The sequence below is a fragment of the Mesoplodon mirus genome, assembly GCF_964341445.2.
Source record: "Mesoplodon mirus genome assembly, chromosome: 1".
In the NCBI taxonomy this organism is placed as follows: domain Eukaryota; kingdom Metazoa; phylum Chordata; class Mammalia; order Artiodactyla; family Ziphiidae; genus Mesoplodon; species Mesoplodon mirus.
This window is the reverse complement of record NC_138976.1, coordinates 45,565,161-45,577,199: the sequence shown is the minus strand read 5'-3', so window position 1 is coordinate 45,577,199 and position 12,039 is coordinate 45,565,161. Positions and strand designations below refer to the sequence as shown.

Sequence of the window (12,039 nt, the reverse complement as noted above, 5' to 3'; positions counted from 1 at the left end):
GAGTTTTTATTCTTATCAAGGAGACAGGCAATAAGCAAACAAGAAAAAAAAATAGTATGCCAGATGGCAGTAAGTGCTATGAAGAAAAATAAAGAAGGCTAGAGGGATAGGGAGTATTGGGGAGGGTGGTAATGGAAGTCTTGTCTGATTACCTTTGAGCAGAGAGCTGATCTGAAGAACGTGAGGGGGAGAGCCATGTGGAGATCTGGGGAAGATGCTTTAGACGAGAAAATAGCAAGTATGAAGGTCTTGAGGCAAAAGTGTATTTGAGGAATAGAAAGGAGGCCAGTGTTACGGGAGGGAAGTAGCAAAGGGTAGAGTGGTAGGAGAGACAATCAGATAACAACATGGGCCAGATAGTGTAGGGCTTTGTAGGCCACTGCAGGGTTTATTTCTACTCTGAATGAGTTGAGGAACCTTTGGAGGGTTTTGAACAGTGACATGATCTGGCATGTGTTAAAGGCTCCCTGTGGCTGTCGGATGGAAGATAGGCCAAAGTGGTGCAAAAATGGAAGCCTGGAGACCAGCTTGGAGGCAACTGCAATAATCCAGGGAGGACATGAGGTTGCTGAGAGTTGGTGAGAAGTGGTCAGATTCTGGAAATGTTTTGAATGTAGAGCCAGTGGGCTCTGCTGAGGGGTTCAGCATAGGATATGAGAGAAAGAAGAGAAAGAGAGACAGAGAAAATACTTCAATGTTTTTGGCTTGAGCAGTGTGATTGTTGGAGTTATATTTACCAAGATGTGGACGACTGTAGAGGAATGGGTTTGTGAGACGGTCAGGAACCTTGTTTTTTTACAATTTTTATTGAGATATAGTTGATTTAGAATGCTGTGTTAGTCTCAGGTATACAGCAAAGTGATTCAGTTGTATATATACAGGGGACTACTGGTCCTGCTGGTCTTTTTTAGATTCTGTTCCATTATAGGTTATTACAAGCTATTGAGTATAGTTCCCTGTGCTATACAGGTTCTTGTTAGTTATCTATTTTATATATAGTAGCATATATATTTTAATCCCAAACTCCTAATTTATCTCTCCCTCCAGGAGCCTTGTTTTGACTTTTTAAGATGAAGCTGCATTTTGGACATGTAAGTGGAGATGTTAAGTACGTAGTTGGTAGTATGAGTCTAGAGTTCAGGCCAGAGATTCTAGCTGAAGATAAAAATTTGGGAGCATATGGATGGTATTTAAAACCATAAGACAATGAGGTCATCAAGGGAGTGAGTGTAGATAGAAGGGGTCAAGTTCCAAGGCCTGGAGCTCCCTAACACTGACAGATCAGGGAGAAGAAGAGGAATCGGGGAAGGTGACAGCCGTCAGGTGTTCTGATGGTACCTTCTATCATGGCAAAAAGGGGGAGGGCATAGGCTCTATGCATGGAAGGTTTAAGGCACCAACTCCCCAGCCACTGGTTTAAATGATCCAGTGGTGGGGTGGTGGAGACCAGGGAGGTGGGTTTGAAACAGTTTCTGACCACACCCACAGAGCCCTCAGTGTGCTACCTGCTTTACCTAGTTCACCCTCTTCTCAGCCACGTGGCCTTCGTGGGGTTCCTGGTTCAGTGTGAGCTTTGGACAAATCTCCCAGCTCAAGGCAGTTCAGCTCATCTTGGCACCACACTCTCCCAAGGAGCCCGCTCAGCCTTCATGCTCCCTGGTCTGATCAAATCCATGCCCCAGGGGTCGGAGATCTTGGGTGGAGGGCACTTTAGCCATTGAGGCAGGTAAGGCAGCAGCGAGGCCGGGAAAGTCAACCAAGGCCGTGGTAGGAGTGGGAGTACCGGGGAGTAAATGATTGTGGAGGGCATCTCGATTAGATGCTTAATAAATGTTTGTTGGATGGATGAATGTGCGTATCAGAAGCTGTGTCCGTGGGGCTGAGCGTGACTGGTGTGCCCGTCATCCGTGTGTGTGTGTGTGTGTGTGTGTGTGTGAGAGAGAGAGAGAGAGAGAGAGAGAGAGAGAGAGCGCTGTGGCTCTGTGTCCACGTCTGCGCCTGATGTGTCTCCCCTCCCAGACCTGCAGAGGGCGCACCAGCCTGGGAAGGGAGGCTCTGGAGTGGGCGCCGCTCTGACTGAGGGGTGGGTGGGCGCTGGCGGGTGGGGGATGCTCTAGCAAGGGCGGGGTGCGGGCCCGACCCGGCGGGCTGCTCAGAGAGACTGAGAAGGGCGTTGGGCCCAAAGTCCGTGGGCCTGGCACGGCCTCTGGTGCTGTCCCCGCTCCAGGCCCCCCCTGGTCCCGAGGCCGAGGGTCCGGCCCCGGGTCCCAGCGCGCGGGTCCCGGCACACGGGCGGAACGTGCAGAAGGGAGACTCGGGCTGCGGGTGGGACCCGCAGCCCCAGGACCTGGGGTCGGCGTGGGCCCGGGAAGCCCCCGGGCGGCGATTACCCCGGGCCGAGCACAGCGGCTGTCCCGCCAAATCTCTGCCACTCGGGCCCTTAAATCTGCGGGTACTCGGCTGGGCAGGCTGGGACGCATGGGCGGCCGGAGGCCGGTGTTTTCCCGTGAGTATTTGTCTTCCCCACCCCAAGTATTCCCAACTTATCCTGAGGCCAGGGCGCCCAACGTGGAAGACAGGAAGCAATGTCTGTCGTAAAGGCTGAAGGAAGTTCACAGTACCTCCGGGACTTCCTTCGCAGCATAAATAACCCGCACCCGTTTGATTCCTTAAACCACGTAATTACGGTGCCAACTCTAAGAGAGGTTTCTTTCAACCTTTAGGTTGAAACCATAGGCTTTCAAGGTTTATTGAAAGCCTAACTGTGTGCCCGGCGCGATGCTCGGTGACGGGGGATGAAGTGCTTTCACCTGGACAGGGGCGGAAAACGAGTTTGTCTTGCTCATCAGTGGACATGGGAAAATTCTAGACCCCTGGCCTAGCATGAGACACATTTGAGGACAAATAATAAAGGGGGGGGGGAATCCCAGAAAGATGAAGGAAATGAGAACAGTAGTGTTCAACCCACAAGCCTGTTTGCCTTTGGAGAACCGAGGACCGCGACGACGATGCTGCCTCCTAGTGGCGGAGCCGGGCAATGAGGCCAAGTGGAGTTTAACATCCCGTCCGCTGTGGGTATTCTGAACCGAAATTGGCGCCGGCTGCTCAGGTAATCACAGGTGGAGTTCGGTTATTCATTTAATATTAGATTGAAATTTATTATTAGCACAATCCAGGACTCTAAAGCAAAAGTCTTCAAGAACATGGCAGCAGAGTTTCCCTGGGAGTTTGCCACCAACTGGGAAATGGATTTTCTTGAAGAAAATGAAGTTTTCAGCTTCCTGACATAGCTAACACAATCTCTGTAGGGGAACTGCAGAATAGCCACCGCTAGAAGAATACCAGATATAGGCATTAGAAAAAGGCTTGGCAATTTCAACATCCATAAAGGTGGTAATTCATTGGTCAAGATTGATGGCAAAGGAAGGATACATTGATGATTTTTAACAAAATAGCATCACTTTGTCCCCAGATACAAGGATAAATAACACCTGGACATGCAAAGAAAAAGAACTTCACAAAAGAGGTCAGTTGAAGCTGAAGACATTTTCACAGGTAAATGATTAAAGCTAGGAAACAAATTAATTTTGAGCTTTCATAAATAGCAAGTATAGACCCAGTCCTCCTGATCTTCCTGTGCCATAAAGCTGGGCAGAAGATGCCAAATATGTCAGTGGTGCTGTGCTGGTAGCCCCATAGTACCCCATTTTTGAAGATGTCAAAAGAAAGATCCTGTCATTGGTGATCATGTCCCTCTAATGACTGATGAGTAAAGAATGAAATAGTGGCTAGCGAAAGTGTGGCCCAGGTAACATGGAGGGAGAGGAGTGTTAAGAAATCTGGTTGCTCAGTTTGGAATTAGTTTCCAGTTCATATGACTGAGGTTGTTAAGACATTTCTATTAGCTGTAATTCTGGGAGCTCTTACTAGCCCCTTCCATCCTTTACATTTGTGTCAAAGAGGCCCTTAAAGGATTTACAAAGAAGGAGTGAGCCAGGGGAAGCAGAAGGCTTCAGACTTTGAAGCAACACTGACAAGAGGAAGCTGGTCCACCATTTTGTAAGTTTGTGTGTGTGTGTTATCATTTCATGGAAGAGATAGTGCTAAAATCATTTGAAAACATGGTATTAGTAATTTTCTGAATGGCACTGAGGGTGACATTGTTAGAAGATAGTAATTGCTGTTAAAGGAAATTCCAGGGGTTACAATGAGTTTTCATGTTTGTAGGATGATGGTTTTGTAAATTTGGGGGATGACTGATGTTTGGAATTTTTTTCTTTTCACATTTCTAGTAAAAGCCATTAATTGTCTTACTGTTGAACACTGGCAGACTAGTATTCAGTAAAATATTTCTTTTTACTGTATGCATGAGCATCAGTTTGGAAGTCCTCCAAGTTTATAATTTCATTTTATGCTTTGTACTTATTTTTACTGACATATTTACTTATCTAAACAGCAATCTTCTGGAAAGTTACTTTTATCTCCCCTCCCATTTGGGTCTTTGTGATTTGATGCCTTTACAAATGTATACACACACCAGAAACATTTACTTTATTTATTTTATTTTTATTATTATTATTATTTTGTCTGCGCTGGGTCTTTGTTGTGGAGCGTGGCCTCTCTAGTTGTGGAGCGTGGGTTTAGTTGCCCCGCGGCATTTGGCATCTTAGTTCCCCGACCAGGGATTGAACCCACGTACCCTGCATTGGAAAGCAGATTCTTAACCACTGGACCACCAGGGAAGTCCTTAGAAACACTTACTTTAGTTTTAGTTGGAGCTCAAGAAGGAGTGAAAATAAATGCATGTGTTTAATTTGCCATCTTTACCCTGAACTACTACTTGTCTTTGAATTCGGTGGTGTTGATCATTCCCCCTGTGGTTTGTGTTTTATGGTTTTATGTTTAAGAAGTTCTTTTTCTACCTCAAGGTTATAACCACCCTCACCTATATTGTCTTCTATAACATATATTTTAAACATTAGGTCTTTAATCCTATGATGAAGTGTTTGAAAAATACTGAGGCTATGATAATGGGAAGGTAGAGGTATTTTTAAAAAAGGAAGAACAATTTGAATCTTTAAGAAAAACAAAAAGCTGAGTGACAAAAGGAAAGTAAGCACAGTACGCTACTTTGCTCTGCAGTGAACAACATTTACGTGGTCATCATAATGTAAATTCTGATCATTGTCTAAATATAGTGGTATAGCTATATTTAGAGGATAGGGTGACAGGAGAAGAGGGTTAGTAAGAGAGCTAAATCTCCACTTTTTATAATAGGAAGTCAATAGGTAACTTTAAAAAAATTTATTTATTTGGTTGCGTCAGGTCTTAGTTGCAGCAGGTGGGCTCCTTACTTGTGGCTCACCAGCTCCTTAGTTGTGGCATATGAACTCTTAGTTGTGGCATGCATGTGGGATCTAGTTCCCTAACCAGGGATTGAACCTGGGCCCCCTGCATTGGGAGCGTGGAGTCTTAACCGTTGCACCACCAGGAAAGTCCCTCAGTTGATAACTTTAAAAATAGGTAAATGAAGAAACAGAAGTATGAACAAAGTATTTAGACATATGGCACTAAGTCCTAGAGGAAGTAGCTTAAGAGTTAAAAGTTGCAGGAAACTGTTGTTCAGAATAAGCCTTTTGGTACTTTCTGACTTTTTTTAACCATGAGTATGTATTATTTGATTTTTTTGAATTATGGATATTACAGAAAGAAGAAAGAACAGGACAATATTGTCAAAGATGAAGTCAGAAAAGGAGAGTAGGGACTCATTCTCTGATAAGATAGATATTATATGCTAATCAGGGCAGGGCTTGAGGCAAATACCAGCTATGCAGTGTGGCAGGATAATTTAGTGAAATGCGAAGTTTTGCTTTGTTTTGCCTATGTTTTCCTTTTTTTCTCTTTTTGCTGATGATTTTCTTTTCTCTTTAGAGCAAGCGAGGGTTTTGGTAGGGCTGAGAGTAGTAGCACCCTGATATTAGAGTCCCTTCTGCCTTTGTAAAAGTCTAAAGCAAACCTGGGAAGAGGTTATACCTTGGAGGAACTGGGAAGAAGGAGGGTTTTGGAGAGAGTTCTTGAAGACTGTGGAGGGGATTGGTGTGTATGTCCAGCCAGTATGGGCAGTGGGCTTTAATCCTTGACTGGGATGAAGCAAGCAAGCCACCTGAGTAGATGGCTCTGGGGAGATGTCTGGGGAAGCTAGGTCCAAGCCTGGAGGCTCTCATAGCTGAGCTCCCATGGCTCAAATGTGGCACAGAGCTAAGAGTTTGAGAGCCCAGGACCTGGGGAGTCAGACCTGCTGGGAACACAGGGGCCACAGCATTCACTGGTGAGACTGATGTCCAATGATGGGATGGTGTAGAGGGCATGTAGGAAGCCTCTCCTGTGCCTTGCTGTTTCTTTGACCTTTGCACAGCCCTTGGCAGATGGGACCCCAAGAATGCCAGCGCTCCGGTGCAGGGGCTTGGAGTAGGTTCATTGAAAGAACATTTTATTTTATTTTTTTGGCCATGCCATGCGGCTTGCAGGATTTTAGTTCCCTGACCAGGGATTGAACCTGGGCCCTGGCAGTGAAAGTGCCGAGTCTTAACCCCTGGACTGCCAGGGAACTCCTGAAAGAACATTTTAAAGTGCAGTAAATCTTGAACATCTGAGTTTGTAGACTAAGATCACACCTGCTGCATGATGATAGATAGGGAGCAGCCCCTGTCTTCACTGGACTCAGAAGGAGCAGAGAGCAAATATTTTAATGACTATAATAAGCGGCAAGTGCTGTGGCATGCTCAGGCCCCGGTGGAAGGAGGAGGTGGTGGCAGCCACCTCTAGTTCCTTGCCCCTCTCCCAGGATCTGTTCCCTCCTTTCCCACATGGCCTGGCCCCATCTAATGGTCCTCTCTCTCCTAGCCTAAGGGTGAAGCGGGGAATTGGAGGATCTCTGCTCTGGGGAGGGAGAGGTAGAGGAGAGTCAGACTGGAGTCTTCTTGGAGAGGAGACTAATTTACATCTGAGTTCTGGGGTTCCAAATTACTGCCACTGGAGACTTATTCCTTGGCCTCAAGAGGTTAAAGGGGCTAAAGAGCCCCAGGCCCCACCTAGGGGAGAAAGGAGAAAAGGGAAGGGGAGGATGCTTTCCCAACTGGAAGGAAGCTGAGGGAGGAATAGAGAACTCAGGAATAAAGAGCACATAGCCCCATCAAACAATGAGAGGCCACAGACCCTGCTTCACTGGTCAGGGCGGAAGGGAGTCCTCTGGGGTCTTTGGGAGGAGATGGGGGCTCTCGAGGGCTCCCAGGGCTGGAACTCTCTGTAGGGCAGGTTTCAGTAGAACTTGTGTCCACCGGTGTTACAGGCAGGCCCAGGCTCCCGCCTCCCTCCAGTAGACCCCAAGGAAAGGGAAGGCAGTCCCCGGTGAAGCTGGGAGTGAAAGAATGCTGGGCGGAATCAGGAAAGGGATCTCTTCAGGGTCTCAGAGGCTTGTGGAGCTGTTGGGGACGTGTGCCTGGGATCCACTGTCTCTTCATTGGCAGGGATTTCTCAGAGACCAGGGGCAACCCAGGTCCCACCCTGCCTGTCAGCCTCCCTTTTACTGCCCACAGGTCTGGGCACCTGGGGAGCAAGGAAACTCTTGGGGTGGGTGAGGATATAGAATTTGCCAGCCTGAGCTCTTGGCCGGGACCCCAGAGTGTGTGACTCCACCCTGTGGTGACGGTGGCTTCTCTGTGGACACAAACACACAGGAACAGATACTTGGGAAGAAGGCCAGAATGGCTGTTTATTCAGTTAGGTATAAATCATACTTACAAAGAAGAGGTGGGTGCAGTGTGGAGCACGGTCAGGTCCAGGGCCCTGGGTGACCTTTCCTCAGAGGGGACAGTCCTGCTGCCACCTCACATTTCCTATGGGACTTTCCCTTCTCTGCCTCTCTAGGCCTGGCCTGATGTGGCCTGATGTGGGCAGCTCAGCCGTGCAGGGTAGGGTGGGTATACAGAAGGGGTGGTTGAAGCTGGAGAAGGGGTGAGGCAAGGCCAGCATGGGGTGGCTGCTCTGGGCCCCCTGAGTCCTCCCTCTCTCCTAGCCCACTTCTTGTCCCTTGGGCTGGGGCTCCAAGCCCTGATGAAACTGGTGGGGACCTCCTGGGCTCCGGGCTCGTCACTGGGCTATGGCCCTTTTGGGGACTCAGTCCTGGGAGGGCAGAAGAGGGCTTTGAGGGGATGGATGATTAAGGCTCCCTTTCACTTCCCACCCCCCGTCCCTTTAGCTTCCTTACCTCTTACAGCCTTTGGAACCTTTTCCCTTCTTGCCAGACTTGGGGGCCCCCTTGTCCTTCTTACAGTCCTGGGCTGGTTTCCATGGGGCTGGTGGCTTGTCGAGACGCTTCATCAGCTGCTGCACCCAGGCCTTTTTAGGGTCTGCACATAGCTCTGGCTGAGAGCGTTTCCGAGGCGAGAACCTAGGGTTCGGGGGTTAGCAAGCCTGTCTTAAGTCTTGCCCATCATGCCCTCCCACTCAGCTGCCAGCCTGCACCCACCCCCTTGTACCCACTTACAGGATAGCTGGGATGGGGCAACCCAGGCTTGGTTCCTGCTTCCGGTAGCTGCGGACAACGTGGGTGGGAATCTTCCTTAGGCTGTACTTGAGGCAACAGTCCTGTGCTCCTCCATCACTGCCTGCAGGTGGGGTTCACAGGGGGTGAGGGGCTGCTTGGAGGCTCCTACCCAGGCCTCTCCACCCCCTTGCCCCCATCCTAGGCAACTCCCTCCTTGATACCTTGGGTCTGGGGGATGCAGAAGGCCAGGATTAGGACAAGGATGCTCAGAATCAGTGACTGAGCCATGGCCACGGTAGAGCTCGGGCGAGGTGGAGAGCTCCAAACTGGGGGTCTGTGTGTGGGCTGGGACTGGTGTGCCGCCTATTTATGCAGGCAGACACTTTCACTTCCCCCATCCCAGCTACTCTGTCCAGGCAAGTATAGGGATCTCCCTCCTTTTCCTTCCTGAAAGACAGATCCTGTACTGGCAACCCGCCTCACTAGTATGCGGAAATGAAAACTTCACACAGCCATTCAGTCCCCCAAGCTGCCTGAGTCTACCTCCTCAATATTAGTTGAATCTGAGAGGCTCTCCTTCTTTTTTTAAAAAATTTAAAATTTTTTTTAATTTTAATTTTTTTTTGGCTGTGCCAGGGATCTTAGTTCCCTGACCAGCGACCGAACCTGCACCCCCTGCAGTGGAAGTGTGGAGCCTTATTAACCACTGGACCACCAGGGAAGTCCCTGAAAGGCCCTCCGTCTATCCCCAGCCACTGTCTTGGTGCAGGCCTTACCACCTCTCCTCTGGAACACTGTGATTGCCTCCTTGTTTCACTCCAGGCTCCACACTCTCCTGTTCCTTCAAGCAGGCTGACGACTGTTCCTAAAATACAAATCTGACTAATGAATTGTAAGAGTTCTTTGTACATTCTGGATAATAGACCCTTATCAAATATATGATTTGCAAATATTTCCTCCCATTCTGTGGGTTGTCTTTTCATTCTCTTTTAAAATTTTCATTGGAGTACAGTTGCTTTACAATGTTGTGTTATTTTCTACTATACAGCAAAATGAATCAGCTATACATATACATATATCCCCTCTTTTTTGGATTTCCTTCCCACTTAGGTCACCACAGTGCATTAAGTAAAGTTCCCTGTGCTATACAGTACATTCTCATTAGTTGTCTATTTTGTACACAGTATCAATAGTGTATATGTGTCAGTCCCAATCTCCCAATTCCTCCCACCCACCTCCCTTTGCACCTTGGTATCCATACATTTGTTCTCTATGTTTCTGTCTCTATTTCTCTTTGCAAATAAGATCGTCTATACCATTTTTCTAGATTCCACATATATGTGTTAATATACATTTGTTTTTCTCTTTCTGACTTACTTCACTCTGTATGACACTCTCTGGGTACATCCACGTCTCTACAAATGACCCAATTTTGTTCCTTTTTAGGGCTGAGTAATATTCCATTGTATATATGTACCACATCTTCTTTATTCATTCCTCTGTCGATGGACATTTAGGTTGCTTCCATATCCTGGCTATTGTAAATAGTGCAGTGAACATTTGGGTGCGTGTGTCTTTTTGAATTATGGTTTTCTCAGGGTATATGCCCAGTAGTGGGATTGCTGGGTCATATGGTAGTTCTATTTTTAGTTTTTTAAGGAACCTCCATACTGTTTTCTATAGTGGTTGTATCAGTTTACATTCCCACCAACAGTGCATGAGGATTCCCTTTCCTCCACACCCTCTCCAGCATTTATCATTTGTAGATTTTTTGATGATGGCCATTCTGACTCGTGTGAGGTGATACCTCATTGTAGTTTTGATTTGCATTTCCCTAATAATTAGTGATGTTGAGCATCTTTTCATGTGTTTGTTGGCCATCTGTATGCCTTCTTTGGAGAAATGTCTATTTAGGTCTTCTGCCCATTTTTGGATTGGGTTGCTTGTTGTTTTGATATTGAGCTGCATGAGCTGCTTGTATATTTTGGAGATTAATCCTTTGTCGGTTGCTTCATTTGCAAATATTTTCTCCCATTCTGAGGGTTGTCTTTTCGTCTTGTTTATGGTTCCCTTTGCTGTGCAAAAGCTTTTAAGTTTCATTAGATCCCATTTGTTTATTTTTGTTTTTATTTTTATTACTCTGGGAGGTGGGTCAAAAAAGATCTTGCTGTGATTTATGTCAGAGTGTTCTGCCTATGTTTTCCTCTAAGAGTTTTATAGGGTCTGGCCTTACATTTAGGTCTTGAATCCATTTTGAGTTTATTTTTGTGTGTGGTGTTAGGGAGTGTTCTAATTTCATTCTTTTACATGCAGCTGTCCAATTTTCCCAGCACCACTTAATTGAAGAGTCTGTCTTTTCTACATTGTATATTTTTGCCTCCCTTGTCATAGACTAGGTGACTATAGGTGTGTGGGTTTATCTCTGGGCTTTCTATCCTGTTCCATTGATCTGTATTTCTGATTTTGTGCCAGTACCATACTATCTTGATTACTATAGCTTTGTAGTATAGTCCGAAGTCAGGGAGCCTGATTCCTCCAGCTCCATCTTTTTACTCTCTTGATAGTGTCCTGTGATGCACAAAATTTTAAAATTCAGTTTATCTATTTTTCTTCGGTTGCCTGTGTTTTTAGTGTCATATTTAAGAAACCATTGCCAAATCCAAGGCCATGAAGATTTCCCCTTATGTTTTTTCCCCCAGCTTTACTGAGGTATAATTGACAAAATTGTATATATTTAAAATATACAACATGATGATTTGGTATATGTATACATTGTGAAATAATTACCACAATCAAGTTAATTAACACCTCCATCACTTCACATAGTTATACCTTTTCCTTTTTTTTTGTAGTGAGAATGCTTGAGATCTACTTTCTTAGCAAATTTCAAGTACACAATACAGTATTATTAACTACAATCTCCATGCTGTACGTTCGATCCTCAGAACTTAATCATTTTATAACTAAAAGTTTGTACCCTTTGATAGACATCTCCCTATTTTCCCCACCCCCAGCCCCTGGCAACCACCATTCTACTCTCTATTTCTATGTGTATGGACCTTTTTTTTTTTATTCCATATGTAAGTGATACCATACAGTATTTGTGTTTCTCTGACTTATTTCACTTAGCATAATGCCCTCCAGGTTCATCCATGTTGTCACAGATGGCAGGGTTTCCTTCTTTTTCTTATGGCTGCATAATATTCTATTATGTGTATATATATATCTCACATCTTCTTTATCCATTCATCTATTATATTAACAGACACTTAGGCTGTTTCCATATCTTGGCTCTTGTGAATAATGATGCAAGGAACAAGGGAGTATAGATATCACTTTGAGGTAGTGATTTCATTTCCTTTGGATATATGCCCAGAAGTGGGATTGCTGGATCATATGGTATTTCTTTTTTAATTTTTTGAGGAACTTCCATACTGTTTTCCATTATGGCTGTACCAATATACAATCTCACCAACAATGCAAAAGCGTTCTCA

The 12,039-nt window shown here is 45.9% G+C and overlaps 2 protein-coding genes across 4 annotated transcripts in view; one reads left to right on the top strand and one right to left on the bottom strand.

Annotated features, from left to right (window-relative positions):
- Nucleotides 1–12,039, top strand: part of LOC309799521 (uncharacterized protein) — a 121,869-nt gene that overhangs the window by 24,168 nt on the left and 85,662 nt on the right. The window lies entirely within an intron of this gene.
- On the bottom strand, nucleotides 7,539–8,909 carry CCL21 (C-C motif chemokine ligand 21; the record flags this gene model as incomplete). 3 transcript variants are annotated; one of them, XM_082621858.1, is made up of 4 exons in its annotated part: nucleotides 8,767–8,909; nucleotides 8,546–8,666; nucleotides 8,267–8,449; nucleotides 7,539–8,200 (listed from the first exon to the last, which is right to left on the bottom strand). In XM_082621858.1, exons 1-4 carry the CDS (start codon nucleotides 8,831–8,833, stop codon nucleotides 8,176–8,178), a joined length of 396 nt encoding a protein of 131 aa, XP_082477984.1. In that variant the 5' UTR covers nucleotides 8,834–8,909. The 3 variants fall into 3 exon arrangements, with proteins under 3 accessions (XP_082477984.1, XP_082477983.1, XP_082477985.1); XM_082621857.1 differs by having other exon boundaries at nucleotides 7,539–8,181; XM_082621859.1 differs by lacking the exon at nucleotides 7,539–8,200 and having other exon boundaries at nucleotides 8,263–8,449.